The sequence below is a fragment of the Ascaphus truei genome, chromosome 2 (genome assembly GCF_040206685.1).
Source record: "Ascaphus truei isolate aAscTru1 chromosome 2, aAscTru1.hap1, whole genome shotgun sequence".
NCBI classification, from domain to species: Eukaryota; Metazoa; Chordata; class Amphibia; order Anura; family Ascaphidae; genus Ascaphus; species Ascaphus truei.
This window is the reverse complement of record NC_134484.1, coordinates 164,481,504-164,501,393: the sequence shown is the minus strand read 5'-3', so window position 1 is coordinate 164,501,393 and position 19,890 is coordinate 164,481,504. Positions and strand designations below refer to the sequence as shown.

Sequence of the window (19,890 nt, the reverse complement as noted above, 5' to 3'; positions counted from 1 at the left end):
GTGCCAAGAGATTGTCATATTCAATCGGATGTTTCTCATGCCTTTCTTTTTCATGTTGGCGTATGTGCAAGAACAACGATAAAGGCTGGTCAAAGAATAAAGTGATATGGTAATTCTCAATGCGCTAAGTCAATAAAGTAGAAATAAATGAACAAATAGAGTGCAGTGCCACTGCTCTCTAAGCTTACTATGTGAAAACTGGTGAATGCCAACATGAAAAATCAATATATTACAACACAGCACAAAGAGCTCAGCTGAAGGCCCATGTAGGCCTGAAATGTCAGCCTGCTACTTTTTTGTATTGAAATACATTGTTTTATTCTGTGCCCAGCCTTTTTTCTTCATTGTGCAAGAACAATCTATGTCTCGTGTTTTGGGGCATTCACCATTCGGTTGGATGCACTGGATTTTGAGTATTTTTTTTCTATTTTTTCCTCTTAAATTTTGTGTGCTAGATCAATCTCTGTTTTTCTAAGAGAGATTTCCCCCTCTGTTGGTAAGACGGCTTAGAAGCATACATCGTAGCAGTTCTTTCTGCCGCCCGCGTTGAGATAATTCTTATACTCTAAGAGAAATGAACTGCGGCACATATTAACCACTTTGCTGCCAGGGGTTCTTTAAACTTCTTGTGTTTCAAATGCAGCCACGGGGTTGATGATTGATTAATTTACCTTTACATTATTGTGGATAAGCAAGTCCGCTTAGCAAGTCATTATAATTGACCTTCCATGGGCAGGTGGCAGGCTGCTATTTTGCACACTGTAACATACAGCGTTCTTTTAATTTCTTTGCTTGATGATAAATGCGAAGAAATAAAGAATCCTGGGAAATGTATTATGATTGAGCCATGATACCGTAGGCCAACTTATTTTATTTTGTCTGAGCTGTTTTTCCATCTTATTTTGAACATTTAGGTGCTTTATTCATAATTCGGAGATATGAAGAAACTGTGTCCTGTGGGATCAGTATAGCTTTTATATGCAGGGCTGGCCACAGCAATGAAAACAAATGAAATGTGATTTGCTATCAAAACATTAAACATAAGAGACCAAATGAGATGCAATAGGAGCAGGGATTGTTGGCATTGTTGGAGCTTTGTTACATTGTTGTGTATCGTGATACCTTTTACTTTATCATTATGTGATTTTTCTTGTAGATACAATTATCATGTAGAACGTTTGAAAACCCTCAGGTGTCCTCAAGTGTAATGTAGAAAGGAATCCTGTATAACCAAGGGAGCACTTTGGTAATGAAACCAAGATGCTGAAATGCTTTCGTTGTGTCCTGTTTGCTATAAACCCTATAATCAGGATTGAGCTGCAAACCCCGGTATTTACCAATCTGTTATAAACATTCCAGATATACAAGTTTGGGTGCTCTGTCGTAAGAGATGTGGGTTGATGTATGTATATCTTTATTTATATAGCGCCATTAATTGACCTAGCGCTTCACAGCAGTAATACACGTGACAATCGTATAAATAACAGATCATGGGAATATGTGCTTCAGACATAGAAATTTAAATTTCGGTAGTGGAGTTCCTGCTCCAAAGAGCTTACAATCTAAGTGGTAGGAAGAACATACAGAGACAGTAGGAGGGTATCCTGGTAAGTGCGTCTGCCGGGAGCCAAGCTTTATGTATCGTGTGTATAGTATTAGTCACGGTGCTACTGATATGCTTCTGTAACTGTATGAGGACGGGCAAATCTTCTACTATGCAGCAGTTTCAGTAAGAAATGAATAATTGATGAAGAATTGAATAGACAAGTTCTCCTGCACAATAGCTAAATTAACAGTCAATAAGATTACGTGAGCCAAAAACACTGGAAATAGTGTTCTGTATTTTTGTTTGGAGTTAAATACATTTTAGATAGTTTCCTTAGTGCTTTTAGGCCAAAAGTATAAGCCAGAGAAGCAAATGATACATGCCTATATTTGCTAGCACTGTCAGATGATGGGAAATGGATATTGAATTATCTGAATGATTCTGTTGGGGTCTTATTTTAAGAAATAATAAACGTTGTTTATTTACAAAGTTGCAGCAGAGGCTTCTGAAGTTCCCGCTACCGCACTACACTTGTGACTAACCCCATAGACCTTAGAAATACAGCACGCCAGTGAGGGGGGCTTCTGTTCAGAAATATGTTTAGTGTACAAATTGATATTCTGCTTTGAACTCAATCGTTCTCACTGAAAATTGTATTTTAATAAGCAACTGGAAATGTGCTAGAACAGCCAAAAGGTTGGATCAAGATTTGAAACCACATTGAATGCAGCACCGGCAAAGCACATGATCGTCACTGCTTACACAACATTCATGCTGAACAAGCCACTGATGCAAGTACTGTAGCTCTTAAACAATCACATCCCTTACATGGGTATACTTTCTCAATATTAATAGACTGATATGGTCCTTGACGTAATAATAAGATAATTCCCTGGTGGACGGGCATCTGGCAGAGTCCTATAACCATGTATACAAGCACCATTAAAATCTAACAATAACATACACAATGTACTATAATTCCACCGTACAGGAAATGTAGTTGGAATGGGGCATATTTCAACATCTCGACTTGTCTTTTATGATGTATGTATAACACACTGAACGTGACCAAAGGGTCACAAAGGTCCCTATATAAATGCATTCCTTGTCAAATAGAGGGATAATACATGTGACGAGATACAAATATCCCTGTGGATGACTGAATGTGATAGGTGGCCCACAAAGTATCACTGAGGTGAGCAAATAAACATGCTCCATGTCGCAGTTAAAACAAAATAATAAAATGTTATTAATAGACAAGAACGGTGAAGGTGTTAACCAGTGAGGTAATCATAAAATCCCCAGAGTAGAGACGGCAAAATAGTTCCTAGGTAGGTATGCTTAAAGGCACAGTTATGTAAACCTATTGGCCGATAGCCATATGTGTGGATATATAGAAATGAAATACATAGACACCAGTATGGGCTACTTCAGGGTCAACCCGTAGCTAGTGTACAGATAGTTCTCTCTGCCTAGTTGGATAGAATACCATTAATCTGGGATAACGCCAGATGCATTCAACAAGTAGTTCTATAAAGTATAGATGTGCAGGTGATATATCTACCTGTATAGGAGGCACATAGAATGGTACAGACTTATAGAGAGTAATACATGCACAATCATGTGAGTGCCAGGATACACATCTCGGCAAATCCAAAGCAAGAAGCCTAGCAGGATAGAAACCACCCGTGGCTGCATTGCAATTAGGTGCTATAGTTAACAAGCACATAAAGCATGGTAAGTATGGGAAAGAATTGAGGGTATATCTGGCTACTCGATCAGTCATACATGACTCCTCCCCCCTGAAGTGTGCCTCGTCACGTGAACCGTGCGTCGGGTGTAGTGGTGTGACGCCAGTGACGCTCACGAGTGAGACGGCTCCACTGTGGATGTTCATCTGAAATTCAGTTGTATCTGGATACATGTTTGGGCTACTGGGTGGGTCCCAGTCTGTCCTGAGAAAAGCTGTGTACATCATGTTATGCCTATGTGTACATAATTATAGGACTTCTACTGGTGTGATTTACACCTCAGTGAAGGTACACTTATGAATGATTGATATATGCCAGAACACTAATATATATATATATATATTACCCTTTGCGGGTCTGAGCAAACTGTAACTGGTGCTCACCAGAAACTGGACTGAACCACGACGCCGAGGTGGGGATATAGAAACACTGACCTGGAGCCGCGAAGTTGTGTCCGGAATACAGATGCGTAGTCGTGGTTAGCTGGGTCAGGATTGGAGAGGTGAGTAGTAGGGGTCACATAGCCAAGGTCGAGGATAGTAGAAGTTGGCATAGTAGGTATCCAAGCCAACATCGTGGGTAGGAGATAGGAGGGTAGTAGGTAAATCCGTAGCAAGGGTCCAGGTGAACTGCAAGGAAAGGCAAATCACAGCAAGGCAAGGCAGGACTAGGGATAACAGAGTACTTGCGACCAGCACAACGTCACACGGTACAAACTGTTATGCTCAGCCAAATTGCAGTTGCAAAGACTGAGCATATAAAGTGTGAATCAGCCAATCCCTGAACTGCTGGTCAGCAGAGGCTGAAAGTGAAACCAAAGTGCTGATACGTTGCTATGCAGAGTGCACACAGCAGGAGTTGATGAGGGAAGATTGCAGCAAGTCAATCAAACTCTGGACCGGAGCCTGCGTCCGATTTCTCACAATAGCATGTCTATGAATGGACATTTAATATCAGAGATTCTGCACAATGGGAATTGATAAGTTGGCATGCTTCCCTTCCTAAACTAGAAGTTGCAAAACAAAGTCGTTTAATGAATTAATATAAAACAAACCATGGTCCTGGTGGGCTTTAAAAGAATTTACATTTAACTGACTTTATGTAGCCAGGGCTAGGGGATCTCTCCCGTGAACCCCCCCCCCCCTCGCAGGCTTCCCTGTTTCCCCGCGACCCCCCTTACCCCTTGAGCCGGTGCAGAGGCGCGCAGGAGCGGGAAGTCTCGGTGGCTGGGTAGCAGCGGCCATCTTGCAGATGTCAGAGCAGGGAGTTTGCGCATGGCAGTATATAAAGTGAGGAGAGAGGGGGGGGCTGCAAGGAGATGGAACACAAGCAGCCAATCAGGCTGCTACATTTGTGTAAGGGGAACTCATGCTGACAGTTAGGCAGTTAAGCAGGAGGCAGTTGAGAGAGAGTTCTAGCCAAGACAGGGAAAGAGCAGGTTGTGCCCACAGAGCTGTGCTCTGGGGGCTAGGCAAGACTACCCTTGCAGGCCCCAATTAGTTTCCCTTCCCTTAGTTTGTGGCCAGGGAATACCTATAGTGCTGAGGGCATTTTCCCTTTAGTGTTATTACAGTTTAGAAATAGAGTTGTGTGTGAAAGTCACCGACGCCTGCGTTTGGGATCAAACGCAGCATTAGGCCGAAGACTCGTGCCGGCGAGATATTTGTGTCGGAAAGAGGATCCGGAGCTCGACGAGATCCTTTGCGAAGATCCATCACCCGGTACAGGACGCGTACCGGCAGGTACCCACAAGTGCACCACGCTTCACGGGGCAGCGCTGCCATACACCTGGGCTGGGAGTAGACCGGGACACTGGTGTGAGTTACTTCTACTTAGTGTGGTTGTGGGTTATATGAATGTGTTATGTTGTTGTTATGTCGCAAGTTAAGTTTAGAGAGTAAGTTACTTTTTTCAGTAAAGCTATTTATATACAGACACTCTGTGTGTATTTTACTATTAAGGTGTTCCCGGTTGGGGCTAGCCCACTATATAGTGTGGACCTCATCTGGGTGGAGGCGCTGTTAGAGTTGTGTTATTTTTCACCCCAGGCTCCCAAAGGCGGAGGCGCAGGCCTCCTGGAAGCCAGCAGGTAGAGGCAGCACCTGTAGTCGGGGCATTCCACCACCTCAGTTAGATTAGGGGGGGGGGGGGAGGATAACCTTGTTACATGTATCCAAAATGTAGTGGATCTTCTGATGAGAACATGGACTTCTAAACATGGCCCAAAGATTTTTATAGTTGCTTTTCATTGATACAAAATGAAGAATGTGTTTCACCAGAGCAAATGGGAACATGAACATTCTTGGAAAAATAAATTTAAAAAAATACCATTTGTGAGCACATTCAAATGTCTCCGACGGGTCCACATAATCATTCGCCATACTGCCGCAGGGATTCTGGGTAATGACGTAGAAATGAGCAGTCAGTGTGTCATTTTTGCTTCTTATCCATTTTAACAGGGATCCCTATAAGCTTATGGCTGCCACATTACACAGTTTATACAGCACAGCCTGGGTCTTGAGCCATGGTCAGAAAATCTATTCACAGACCGCAATTAAGATTAAGCTATCAAACAATACATTAGAATCATGCAAAAGATTTATATAGTTGACTCATGGTCTTGTAACCAGACTGACAGACTATGGGCATCGGATTAGTCCCAAGAGGCTGGGTTACCAACGACCATTTATTATCATAAAAAAGCACAAGGCACAATGTGGAAATTATGATAATGTAATTCAGGTTCTGTATCATGTTTGATCACAAAATGCCTCCTAGAGTTATTCTTTCACATGGGCACAGGTTTCAAATTAACTTTGTTTTACTAAAGTATGCTGAATAGTAAACTAATGTACATCTTGTCAAAAAATAAAATGAAAACTTGCAACACAAAATTATTTGAGCATAGGGATACAGATTTACTGTAAATATAGTGAGACAAACTAAATTAACCATGTAACAAAATCCCAAGAAGGAGAGAACTAAAGAAAAACATGTTGGTGTGTATCAGTAGGCCTGATATCATTTTGCAATACACCTTTTGCATAGCTCTGTTATAGTCTGGTGATTGCACTGAGCAGACCACATGCTATGCTACTGTAAAAAACATCTTTGTTAATAAAATGTAGGCAGGTGCCATCTAGTGGTGAAATGGAGAAAATACAACAACATTGAACAATATATTCTGTAGTACTGAATGTTGAAAAACAATATTCTGCACTAGAGGACAATGTAAAAAAAAAATATTTGTATGGACAGTAAGATGGTATTTAATATTCTGTTTTAGTAACAATTTGTTAGTGCATTTCTATAAAAAAATTGTAACTGAAGCATACTTTATGAAATACTTTAAACGGTTTGGGTATACAATTGGTAAAAACTGATTTTCCTGTTGTAAGTAGAATCTAATATAGATCGTGTAATGTGAAAGGTCATTTCCAAGCAGGCTGTGATATGACACATATTTGGCAATTTGTATGTGTCTATATTTAGACATGTACTTTAGCAGATATAAAAAACCATAATACTGAGTTAAGTTATGGTGAGTAAAAAAAGTGACAAAAACCCTCCACAGGAAAGCAAATATGCAATTATGCAAATATAGCTGTATGCTCATCTGCATGTCTTAGGCAGGTCTGCAACCCCGCCTTTCCCCATTATCACCCAGCATACATACCCAGCTGGTGGAAGTGCTATATATATATATATATATATATATATATATATATATATATATATATATATATATATATATATATATATATATATATATATATATATATATATATACACTTCTACAGAGATGTATGCCCCATTTCTCATGTTGCGAAACAGAATGATTTTATTTTCTTCAAGAAAAAAGAAGGCTGCTGTCTCTCCTCTTGCTTTATTAGGCTGAGTCCATACAGCCTTCACCCGCGCGGAGGCATGCGCATCTGATGTCACCGCGTGAAGTGGGTGTGTTTTTCAGATATGCTAGACGTACCGTCGGGGGGGCATTTCAGTGACGTCACGGAGCTGGTTTGCCCTCATCGGGCAAACCGCTCACGTGACCTGCCAGTTGCGCCGAGTAATAAATTTAATCTGATTCGTCGCGCAACGTGCGCCCCCTCTGCTGTCGCGTGTGCGGTCTATGGGCGCGATCAATGCCTTAAGGCAATGTGATCATGCCGCGTCCGTGCGGTCTACGGCGGCATGGGCTCTGCCTAATGCAGCAGTTAAGAGCGTGCGTGCATGTGTGTGCATGTGTGTGCATGTGTGTGTGTGCGAGTGTGCGAGTGTGCGTGCATGTTCCTCACAAATTGACCTGCAATTTTATTAGGGAAATTCTACATTTTGGATCCTAAGTCTAATAACAGAGGAGTCATTTAGTTCCATCTTTTGATCATAAAATTATTAACCTTATTAACCCTATCAAGATAAATGCCATTTCAGCAGGTACCTACACTAAATGCATAGTTCTTATTGTCCTGTGGCCTAAACGTGGTGAAATATGTTAAAGTGCCTAAAGGGTTAAATGAATAACGCATAATGCTATCTGTGTTTCAGTGCAATTAAAAGCTGTCAAATGCAATATATATATATAATGCATCTTAACCCAGGCTGTGATTTAAAGCTGTGCAATGCAGAAGGCATAAGTTTATAGGGGACCATGTCATATGGTTTTGAAGCAAAAGATGTGTACTCATTTGCACGTCATTTCCCAGAAACCCTGGCTGCAGTTGAAGCACTGTATACACTTGCACTCCTATATGCAAAAAAAGTGAAAATTATTGACTCAATGTTTTGGTCCCCACTGGGACCCACTTCCTTGAGAAAGGTCCCAATGGCAACCGAAACGTCAATAAATTTCACTTTTTTGCATATAGGAGTACCTGTCCCTTTTTTCCTTTATATATTATAAACGATATTGGCATTCTTGCGTCTGGTAAGTAAAGACCACACTCGAGTCCAGTAGTCCAAAATCACTGTATTGGGCATATTGAAAAAAAGAGACGCCCAATTTGACGTTTTGGTCCCCCCTTGAGAAAGGTCCCGCTTTGGGACCGAAATGTCGAATTGGGCGTCTCTTTTTTCTATATGCCTAATACAGTGATTTTGGACTACTGGACTTGGGTGTGGTCTTTACTTACCGGATGCAAGAATGGTAATATCGTTTACACTATATTTATATGGGACTGGCAACTTTACTATACATCACTATTCTGAGTGCCAGCTATAGACTTCTTTCTCTATCTCCATCATCTCTATCATCTCTATCTCTATCATCTCAATCTCCTCTATCTTCTCTATCTCATCTATCTCTTATCATCTCTATCTCCACTTTCTCTATCGCGATCTCCTCTGTTTCTATCTCTATCTTCTCTATCATCTCTATCTCCTCTATCTCCTCTATCATCTCTATCTCCTCTCTCATCTCCTCTATCATCTCTGTCTCCTAACTATCTCCTCTATCTCTATCATCTCTATCTCGATCTCCTCTATCTTCTCTCTCTCCTCTATCTCCATCTCTGTTTCTTTCTATCTATCCTATCTATCTATCTTATAAAGTCCAGACCTCAACCCGATTTGAAATGCTGTGGCTGGACCTTAAGAGAGCTGTGCATAAACAAATGCCCACAAACTTCAATGAACTGAAGCAACGTTGTAAAGAAGAGTGGGCCAAAATTCCTCCACAACGATGTGAGAGACTGATAAAGTCATACAGAAAACGATTACTTCAAGTTATTGCTGCTAACGGTGGTTCTACATGCTATTGAATCATAAGGTATACTTAGTTTTTCACACATGGCTTCTCCATTTTGGCTTTTTTTTTGTTAAATTTATCATGACAGTGTAATATGTCGTGTTGTTGTTCATCTGAGATTGTATTTACCTAATTTTTAGACCTGCTAAGGAACAGATGATTGTTATTATGCCGTGATATGTAAAACCATGGAAATCAAAGAGGGTGTACTTTCTTTTTCACATGACTGTGTGTGTGTGTGTGTGTGTGTGTGTGTGTGTGTGTGTGTGTGTGTTTGTATGTATGTATGTATGTATGTATATATATATATATATCTATATCTATATCTGACGGTGGCCATACTCAAAGGTAATCACCGAAAGAGAGACAGTTGCATGAATACAAATGTATGCAACTGTTCGGGACACTTAGCGGTGGCCTAAACAGAGACCGAAATTGTATGAGTCATTACTGACACAAGTGAACTCTCTTCCCATGAGTGCTAAATGCCATGTCTATACATACTGTGCTATATGTATGCACACACAGCTGTCTCTTACACATACAAATTCTCCATGTTATTCCATCCCTATACACCAATATGGACCACATCGTATCTACACACACTTTTAGCAATGCAGCAATCTCTCACATTTCCACACCTACCCACACCATTAATATACACGCCACTCCACACACACCTTTTGTAAAGCACTGTATACACTGTGGGCTCTTCATTCATTTATATTTACATAGATACACACACACACACACACTCTTACATCACTAACATTCAGGAACCATTTAACGCTTCTAGCCATAAGTCACATCAACACACGGTTCCGATGTCTCCCGTCTGAAACTTGAGAGTCAAATCTGGAAAAAAGCAGTATAGGTTATTTTGGTGTAGTATAGGACAGTTAAGATATATAGGGTAAATAAGATATCCAGATACAGAGAGGGGGAAGAGTGGGAAGACCAGAGAGAGAGGAGACGGCGTGACTGACTGGGGGGGCAGGGGTGACTGACTGGGTTTTTTTTTTTTTTTTTTCAGTGCAAGCAGGGAAAATTGAAAAAAACATAAACACGTGTGCTGCTTGAGCCAAAAGGAGCTCGCCCAGATGTTAAATCCACTCGCCCCGGGCGTGCAGATGTATAGGATTGTCGAACACTGTGTGTGCGTGTGCGTGTGTGTGCGTGTGCGTGTGCGTGTATGTATATATTGTGACGTCTCAGTCCCAGCGTCGGATCTTTTGTCCAGATCAAAGGCAGGAAACACTGTACTTTCTAAGCAGGTGTTTATTTACAGGGTACAAAGCAGGTACAGGGTTAACTCATAACACAAAACAGAAACAAAAGACCTAATTCCTTCCAGGAGTACTGACTAACACTGCTTAGTCCCTAACTAATCGTGGGAGAACTAAACTCTTTCCCCACTTTTACCCAGTGTACCTGCAGCAGGTCCCCTTTCAGTCTCTCACAGGGCTGTCTGTGTGTGCCTTCCCAGATCAGTCTAGCAGCAGCTTCTCTCACACTCTCTGTATAACTCTCAACAGTGTGTGTGTCTGGTAGCATGGGGGGGGCGGGGGAATCTCTGTATCACTTACTGACTATACAGGCTAGGCTCATTAACTCACAGCTGAACAGACCTTTCCAGAATGATTAACTCTATGAGAGCTGTAAAGTCCCAGAACTGCCCCATTCTAGCCCTTAGAGGGCAGTGACGGCATCACAATATATATATATATATATATATATATATATATATATATATGTATATGTGTGTGTGTATGTATGTATGTGTATATATATATATATATATATATATATATATATATATATATATAGAGCAACTGTAAATATTCCTGTGTTTTCATTTGCATGTCTTAGACAAATCTGCAACCCTGTCTTTCACCATTATCACCCAGCACACAGTACTTCCACTGCAGCAAGGGATTCTGGGAAATGACATGCAAATGAGCACACAGTGCCACCTTTTATCTCATGCTCACATTACATGAGCAACCCGTAGCCAATGCATGCTGCTTTAAACACAGCTTTTACGCAAGGGCTTGGGAGATGCAAAGTCAGTAAACCCACTCACAGACATGTTTCAACCTTGATGGGTATCATCAGTGTGAGGTTGGCTGTTGACATTTGCTCATATGAGATTAAAGAGTAGGTAATCACCACATTTATTAAGGTTAAATGTGATTTTTTGGTGATTTGTCGACCACTGTGTGTGTGTATATATATATATATATATATATATATATATATATATATATATATACTGATGCTGCTAAACTTAAACAACCTAACTAAATAGGATCCTATAACTAAGATCACTCATTCAAAACCTCTGTGAATATGGCAGTAATACTGAACATGTTTCCATTCCATTGTACTACAGCATCCAACGTCTTTAACTCCTTGACATAATATCATCGTACAGTACTTTTACAGGCTCCCAGATGATTGAACAGATATTGTAGACTGCTAGACTGTTTGGATAAGAATTGTCACCAACCATGAAAGGTTTGATACCCACAGAATAGTCTTCATTGGTCAAAATATGTTTTCAGGAGGGACCTGCTTATGCTTATGAGTGTGTGTCGTCGTCGTCGTCGCTAATCCCTTCCCCCCCCCCCCCCCCCTGTTCAATCATCTGGGAGCCTGTAAAAGTACTGTACGATGATATTATGTCAAGGAGTTAAAGACGTTGGATGCTGTAGTACAATGGAATGGAAACATGTTCAGTATTACTGCCATATTCACAGAGGTTTTGAATGAGTGATCTTAGTTATAGGATCCTTTTTAGTTAGATTGTTTAAGTTTAGCAGCATCAGTTTCAGTATGTGGCAATGCAATTCTATAACGCTATTGCTTGTACAACTTATGCAGAATGACCTCCACTGAATCAATAAATATATATACATTGTTTTTTATGGTGATAACCTGTGTACTTTTGCCACGTGTTTCTGCAGTGCAGCAACTCGTGCAAGCCCTTCGCAAATACTTTAATACAATGAGTAAATATTAAGTGAGTGGAATTATTTTGTGTTTAAAGTACAACATCATTATGCACTGTATTGTGTTAGGAATGTGCTGTTATATCAAGTTTATAGTTTTGTTCTTAATCTCTCTTCGTTACCTGACCTAATATCAGAATGTTTGCAAGACGTATGCTGGCTTTATAATTGGTTAAGATTACGAGACTTGTGCATCAGTTCCTCAGCTGTAAAACTGGAGCAAAAAAAGCACCATATTTAGCAAAAGAATAACCTACCATAATGTGCCAGTGTGTGCAGTAACTCAGCGGTGCGCAAACTGGGGTGGGGGGGGGGGGTTGGGCGCGGGCAGTTGCAGAGGTCCCGCGCTCTTTCCCAGGCATTTAAATTAAATGCTGGGGGATCGAGTGAGGCCCCTGCAACAAAAAAACCTTTACTGGATTCAGACGCGGTGACGCGTCTCCATGGCAACGCGGCGTCAAATGATGCCGCGCGGTCATGTGATGTCACAGGCGTCAAAAAAAATTGCCATTTTCAGCAACACTGTTTCTTTCAACACTAATGTAGACACAAGCTAAATTATGCTTTTTTTCGCTTATCTGAAAGAAAGTGCACTTTTATATTTTTGGTGGGAAAGACCGCATTTCCAGAAGTAGCCAGCTAGTGGCAGTATTTTTCCACTGATCTTTATTTTTGCTTCATACAGTATATGGCATAGTTCAGTGCTTAAATCTGTTTCAGTAATTGAACTAATGATGAAAGGAGACAATTTCACACCTGAATTCTGCTTCTCTGCCACACAAAGACAGGAGTATTTCTACAAAATGTACTGCATGAAACACATTTACATTTGAGGGGAAAAACACACCTTTATGACTGGGAATCTCCGTCCCCTCTTTAACTTTTCCTGGTATACTTTCTTCTGCCAAGATAGGTTGTCTTTTTATATACATATTTATTTTTTAATTAATGGCCGTTTACTTTGATTGGAGATACGCTAGTGATTTAGCTTGATGGACCTGGTATCTTTCCACATGACCACCTGCAATAAAATGTGTTGCAAAGCTAGTTTACATTGTTTTCTCCTTTTATTGTTATGCAGTAAGTGCAATTACTATTCCAATCTTTAGAAAATTGAATTTCTTTTACAGGTAATTTATTTTAGCATGTGTCCATGTGAGAAAGAAGGTGGTTCTGTTAGAGGTGCAGGTTACCCTCTTCTTTTTTTCAGCCATTGCCGAAGCTGCTTGGAGAGTCATTCCTTAACATGTAGTATTTACTGGAACTAAGCAGCATGGCAATTTCAGGAATATGTGTTTTAGTGCACATCAATCCAAGAGCCTTACCCAGAAACCCTTTGTTCTTACGCACTGATGTATGTATTTAGAGTTAGCTGCTGCATCTTGTTAGAGTGGACTTTACAATACTCGACATCTCTGAAATTGTTATTCAGAATAGCTTTTACTACATCACTTTTTTGTTACACAGTGTTGCTTCATTTTTGTTTCATCAGAAACTGAAAGAGGCCGGCTCCAAAAATCCAACTTTTGAGGCCTTCCACTTCATTCTAATGAAAATGTAGATGTTGAATGAGAAAGCTTCCTGTCACAAACTGTATTGCCCAAACTATGTTGGTGAAATGAGGCGTTGTAATGTTACATACCGTACCACTTTTATTGATTTCACTTACAAGGGTTCTTACGGGTCAAAGAACTTGGGTAGGCTATGCTATCCCATACTTTCCAGACATTACTGAAATAATCTGCTTGCAAATGGTGCACTGTGTGTTTTTTTTTTTTTCTTCCAGTTTTAATTTGTCATTCTTTCCTCTGGAACACACGGGGAGTGAGATGCTATTCATTCTTTAGAAGTCATTATGCTTTTGACTCTCCTAGACCATTTGTGTGGTCCAATACCATATGCAGCATTAAACCAATGTGTCTATTACATGATAAAAGCATTATATATTACTAGCATCAATGATAGCTGGAAGATTTTTTTTTTGAAACCCATTTGGTGTTTGCTTTTCCACTCATTAACAGAGTTAATAATTTTGGCTCTGCTTATATCATATCATCAGAAAAGACACAATGCTCACGAGTTAGTTAGTTGTTTTACTGTGTGGAACAGTACAGTACAAAAAGCGAAGTCTTTTTTAGAAGGCCGGTTTTCAGACCCTGGGTCAATATGGATATATATATACTCTGTGTGTATAAATAAAATATAAATGACTGAGGTAAGTAGGCTTGATCCATAGTCTCTACTTTCACACGGCTTATGGGGTCATCTCTGTTCCTGCTATATTGATGGCATCTAGCACATTTCAGGCACTGTGCCTGAGGAAAAAGCAATTCTGGCTATAAAATTGATATAGAGAAGCTTGACATCACGGTGTGGTGCAGGTCTTGTGCAGAGTCATTCCATATAGCTGTCTTTTGCAGATAAAGCTGATCTTGTAAAAAGGCCATACCTCCCACAAATAATCCAGCCTCAACTACTTGGAAGCCTTGAACTGTATCACTGGCTATACTCCTTGTGTGAACTTCTTTTCAATTCCCAGTGCTTGTACCACCCAAGACAAAGCTAGCTAAAAATATTCTCTGTAAGTAATTGAAATATTTAAAGCACACCTGTGTGGTTTGCCAGTGTTGTTTTTTTTTTTTTTTTTGGTTCACAATGAGAGTTTATTTGTAAAATCTGTACTTTTTGCATGCATTTTTATGTAAATATATATTCTTGGGGCAGGCTATTTTAGTACCAACATAATCCAGCGCCGGTGAAATGTATATCATGGGGGAAAAAATTACTCCACAGTGATGGATTAGTTTTTAAAATCAGACCATTAGAAGCATTTTACAATATTTAAGCATGTTTATACTAGCCAGATGTTTTGTTCCTGTAACTATTCAGATTAGTGGGCTGTCTCTGTGTAAAATAAGACATGCTCTTACCTTCCACCACCACAGTTCCCTCGTGTTGTTCTGGGAGAGTCAGGCATGTGTATGATATGCATCATTTAATTATGGAGGATGAGGTCAGATTGCAAAGGGTGGGGGAACATAGACAGGCAGCAACAGATTGAGTGAGGGGTCTTGAAATGTAAAACATATTTTTAAAGAAATACACCTTTCAATTTTGACTATTTATTCAGGAAAGCCAATAGTATTGGCAAGATATGTTTTCACCATCTTTGAATTACTGCTTCTTAAAATTCAGTAAGGGTTTCATTGTTTTATTTTTAAACTGCTGCATTATACCTAGGGATTCCAGTTTTCCATCTTTATTTTTTATTTTTTTTAACCCATGTTTTTATTTTATTGGAAAGAAAAGAAATCTGTATTTGTGCTAAAAAAATAAGTGCAACTTTTTTTTTTTTTATTGTTTTCATACTACCCATGTGTTGCCTTTGTCTCTTGAGGCTTCGTCCATAGTGCAGGTTCCAAAACAAACACTAGGACAGCAATGTAGTAGTGTGCGCGTGCTAGCACATGCACTACAGGGAGAGCGGCGCTTCGCAATACAAACAAGTTTGTTTCGCAAGCGTGACACGGGGAGGAGGAGGAGCGCGGTAGCTAGCGCGTCCTCTTTGGCTGGGCTGCAAAAAGAGGTTGAGTAGGAGGGGCTCAGTGAGTAAAACACAGACTGCAAACAATGACACAGAGTTTGAAGCAGGGGAACTTGGTTTAACTTCTCTCCCTGTGCCTCAAAAATCAAAATCTTAGATTGTAAGCTCATCTTTTCAGGGACTGTGTCTGTAAGTAACCCTATGTGTTAAATACTGTGCACTATACAGGAATTGTGAAACGCTTTAAGTCCCATAGGGAGAAAAGTGCTATATGAAATAGTTATTATTCATAGGACTTGATTCTTAATTTCCCTGTAAAAACCAATAAAAACGGAAGTGTAACATTATGAATTGGTGTTTTCCAGCTGTTTTTAGGTTAAAACCTAAAACCGGAATCCCTAATTATACCACACTGCTTTATATTTGTACGCCACTTTAGCATGAGGCCAAAATCAGACTATTGGATACAAACATTGAGAAATTGAGGCGTCGCGTGGCGAAAAGAGCAGTTATCTTCAATAGACAGTTTTGGGTTCAATTCCTATATCCCTTTGATTTACAATACCATTTTTTCCCTTATTTAATCTTTCACACAAAGCAGTGTATCTGCAATTAGCTCAGCCCTAGGAGGCAGCTTAGACATATATTTGTATGGGACATTTTGGAACCTGTTTGAAGATTTTAAATTAAGATCTGTAGTTCTAAATATATATTCTAACACAATGTATGTACTTGAGGATGTTTGTTAGTTAAGTAGTTGATCAGTCAGTGCAAGCTGTTGCTCATAAATGAATAGCACTTGCAGCTAAAGATGTGATCTGTAGAATGCAGGATTTTTTCTGAATTCTATCCATTTTCAATCTTTGAATGTTAATTAAAAGATGAGACAGGTCATTAATCAGTTTAGACCATTATGCTTTTGTGCCCCAAACAACGACTGTTCATCTAGTCATCACTTCAGAGTGATTAATGCTTGTAGTTTGGAGTTGTTGGCTTCACTTTTGTGGTTACCATTCTACAGACACCGAAGCTTGTGCCATATAATGTGTATTGTATATCAGTGGCTCTCTCAACCACTGGTTTGTGGATCAGCACATACAGACTATTCTATACCGATCCTGGAAGAATCTCTCCACTGATCCCCATGAAGTGCTGCATGGGATTCTACTAGAACTAGATGTTCTGCTCTTCAGATTCTAGATGTTGTATATTGTGTCCTCTGTGTATTGCTGTGGAGAAAGGTGTGCGTTCAGGTTAAGGGTTGCATCAGAAAGGTGTTTTGTGTGTAATTAGTGCAGAGATATCGGACTCTGGGAGGGAGCATCACTCACTCACCCAGTAACTGGCACTGACTTGAATGACTGCTTTAGTGATTTTGTGAAATTCCCCTTCTGTATCTTCTGGTTCTGCCCCTTCTGTGTCTGTCTGAAAAGCTTAGTAATACATACTGTAAACGTTTTTTAATTTTTTATTATGGCTTCAATATAGGAAGAAAGAAGACAGATATACAAGCTGAATGCAAGCTATATCGATGATGTTTCAATCTTTTCCTCATTAAGTCTGAAAAAGGAAATGTGATGTTAAAAAAAAAAATACGGAAATGTCTTAGTGCAACGATTTTGTTATGCTTAACGTTATCAACCTTCACATAAGCCATTTTCTTCTACCACATACACAAAATACATTTTGGGACATGATTATTCTTAATCTGTGGTTAATAGCTTTCTTTGTGTGTGCAAAGTGTTGAAATGTATAAGTTGCTGTGACAGCATCCATCTTGGTATGTAATATTTTGATCACTGCATAGATATCACTTACACATGACATGTACAGGAAGGAATTCCTTGGTATCGGGTACTTTTCAACAAGTTATTAATTATTATATCTTGCACCTTTGCTGTAATTCCTTATGTTTTCTGTCACCACAAGGTGAGATGTAGAAAGACAAAATAGACAGAATACACATTTTCTATCCGAAATCCGTGTGGTCCATACACATGGTATGCTGACAACTTCATTTTATGGCAAAAACACAGGTACAAATATCAGGATTACTACTCAATGTGACTTGTGGTAGTAACAAAGGTAGAAATGGAAGTGTTTCATTTATTTCCAGGAGTATTTGGCAGGGAAGCAATCTGCAGTATTGTTGGTTTGCCAACTCGGTTTTATTTTTCGAATACGTTTTTGTGTTTGCGATGGTAGCTGCAGATTATTAAACCGATGCATTTCACCTTCTGACATGGTGGTAAAAAGGAGAGGGAAGAAAAGGTGCCAGGAATAGTATGTCATGAGTTATTCAGATGTGACACAACATAGCAGCAATATTGACTAGATCCCATTACACTCCCATATTCCATCCTCAGAAGATGCCACAACATGTATTTTGCTAACACCTTGGTGGAAGTGTGTGGCTATTAAGGCCTTTTACTTGCTTGACCTTTTTTGCATATTAAAACTTTCTTGGTTCTGACTTTCGGTAATAGTTTACCTTTTTATATTTTCAGGAATGAAACAATACCAACGCAACTTTTCTGGAGAAGATGTGCCCATGCAGATATCTACTGTAAACCATCACCGTAACTTCAGCTCTGATGACACCAGCAATTGTGAAGCTAGTAAATGTAAAGTAGAACTGCAGACTTCCCCTGCCTTAGTCTCTGATAAACATGCTGAATTTTCTTTTGTGAAATCTGAATTTTCTTCTGATATAAAAATACCAGCATTCAATTACAGCAAAGACCCTCATAGTTCTGGCAAACATACCCAAAATAGCAGTGCATTTTCTATGACGCAACATAATTCAAATGGAATGGCACATGAGTTGCTCAAGGAACATTCGGGATTAGAAAGAAACAGTGGTATTGGAAAACAAGAGATGGCTCCACTAGATCTAAGTGAAAAATCGAGCCGGGATGACTCATGCAGTAAAAGTTCGATCTCTGCACTGCAGGCAGCCTTGATTGTTCACCAGTGTCCCTACTGTAGTCACAAGACTTACTATCCAGAAGTTCTGTGGATGCACAAAAGAATTTGGCACAAAGTTAGCTGTAACTCTATGGCTCCTCAATGGATCCAACAAAATGGGTTCAAAAACTTAAAAAATAACCTGCTTTTCTTAGCACGAAATGGGCGTACGGGTCCACCTCCAGCACTTGCAGGTAAAGAATGTCAACCTTTACCCATTGCCAGGTTCACACGTACTCAGATGCCAGGTGGGTCTCATGCATCCAAAGGCAATTCATCAACTTTAGGAAATGTCTCTAAGGCAACAAGTGGATCTCAGGTGCGTGACAACTCACGAGGTGGGCCTAGAACAACAAACATTGACATGCAGAGGCAGCCCAAGTTGCCACCTACACAGGAGCAATACAGTTTAGCAGTTCAGCAGCCGCCTTTAAAATCTAAATTTGAAGTGAGCCCAAAACTGGTTCAAGCCGGAAGCTTCACCAGAAACAATACGCCTGCTCAGACATCAGTATCAAGACAAACTTTGCAACCCTCTAGTAGTAAGCAAGTGGAGAAATATATGCTGCCCCAAGGAGGACCTAGTTTTGCATCTCCAAGTAAACTGTCTCCGACTGACACCATTAAAACCAAATTCTCTTTACAACAGCCACAATTTTCATTTCACAAAGTAGAACCACATACTAAACAGGAGACTTCTTCTGTGCCTCAGCGGGAATCTCAGGGCAAGGGCATTATTAATGAACTAGGGACATTGTCTAACTGTGGTGCAGGAGCCAAGACAAGCCCTATATTGCATACGCCACCCAGTTCAGCAGGTGCTCCACCACCTTTCCAATCAGTCAAACAAGAGGCAGCATCCGAGAGCCATGAAAAACGAATGGACATTTTAAATATCTTTAAGACCTACATTCCAAAGGACCTTGCTACACTGTACCAAAGTTGGGGCGCCAATAGCAATAACCTGGATAATGCAGGTAGTTATTTTTTCCATTAAATATGTGCTTAATTAAACCAACTTTTTTTTTTTTTAACATAAGTTCTTTGTACTTTTATGCATATAACTTCTTAGTTTGTATTTAGCTTTGTCTGAGATGCAATTTAGGTGTTCTGCTAATAATGTCAGTGTTCTTGTGTGCACTTGGTGCGCCTCTATGATTCTTTTATTGTGCTTGTGTACGATGTCGCTGTACAGTGAGGAGACTTGTATACAACATAATTGTCATATTTTCTATGCTTTACTTTTATGTGATACTTGAGGCCAAAGTTGTGTATCATTTGAACTGTGTTCATTACAGTTTTGGGGCCCCCTGATCCCCCAGATA

At 39.8% G+C, this 19,890-nt stretch overlaps 1 protein-coding gene and 1 long non-coding RNA gene across 7 annotated transcripts in view; one reads left to right on the top strand and one right to left on the bottom strand.

The window, feature by feature from the left end:
• LOC142486952 (uncharacterized) overlaps window positions 1-4,788 on the bottom strand; it is a 56,667-nt gene extending 51,879 nt beyond the window's left edge. For both annotated transcript variants that reach the window (XR_012799093.1, XR_012799092.1), the window contains exons 1-2: window positions 4,478-4,788; window positions 3,732-3,926 (exon numbers count right to left, since the gene is read on the bottom strand). This is a non-coding gene — a long non-coding RNA (uncharacterized LOC142486952). The remainder of the gene's footprint in view (window positions 1-3,731; window positions 3,927-4,477) is intronic.
• Window positions 1-19,890, top strand: part of ZNF516 (zinc finger protein 516) — a 99,018-nt gene that overhangs the window by 69,001 nt on the left and 10,127 nt on the right. For all 5 annotated transcript variants that reach the window (XM_075585495.1, XM_075585497.1, XM_075585498.1 and 2 more), the window contains one exon: window positions 18,106-19,542. In XM_075585495.1, the coding sequence (XP_075441610.1) occupies window positions 18,106-19,542 (1,437 nt within the window). The remainder of the gene's footprint in view (window positions 1-18,105; window positions 19,543-19,890) is intronic.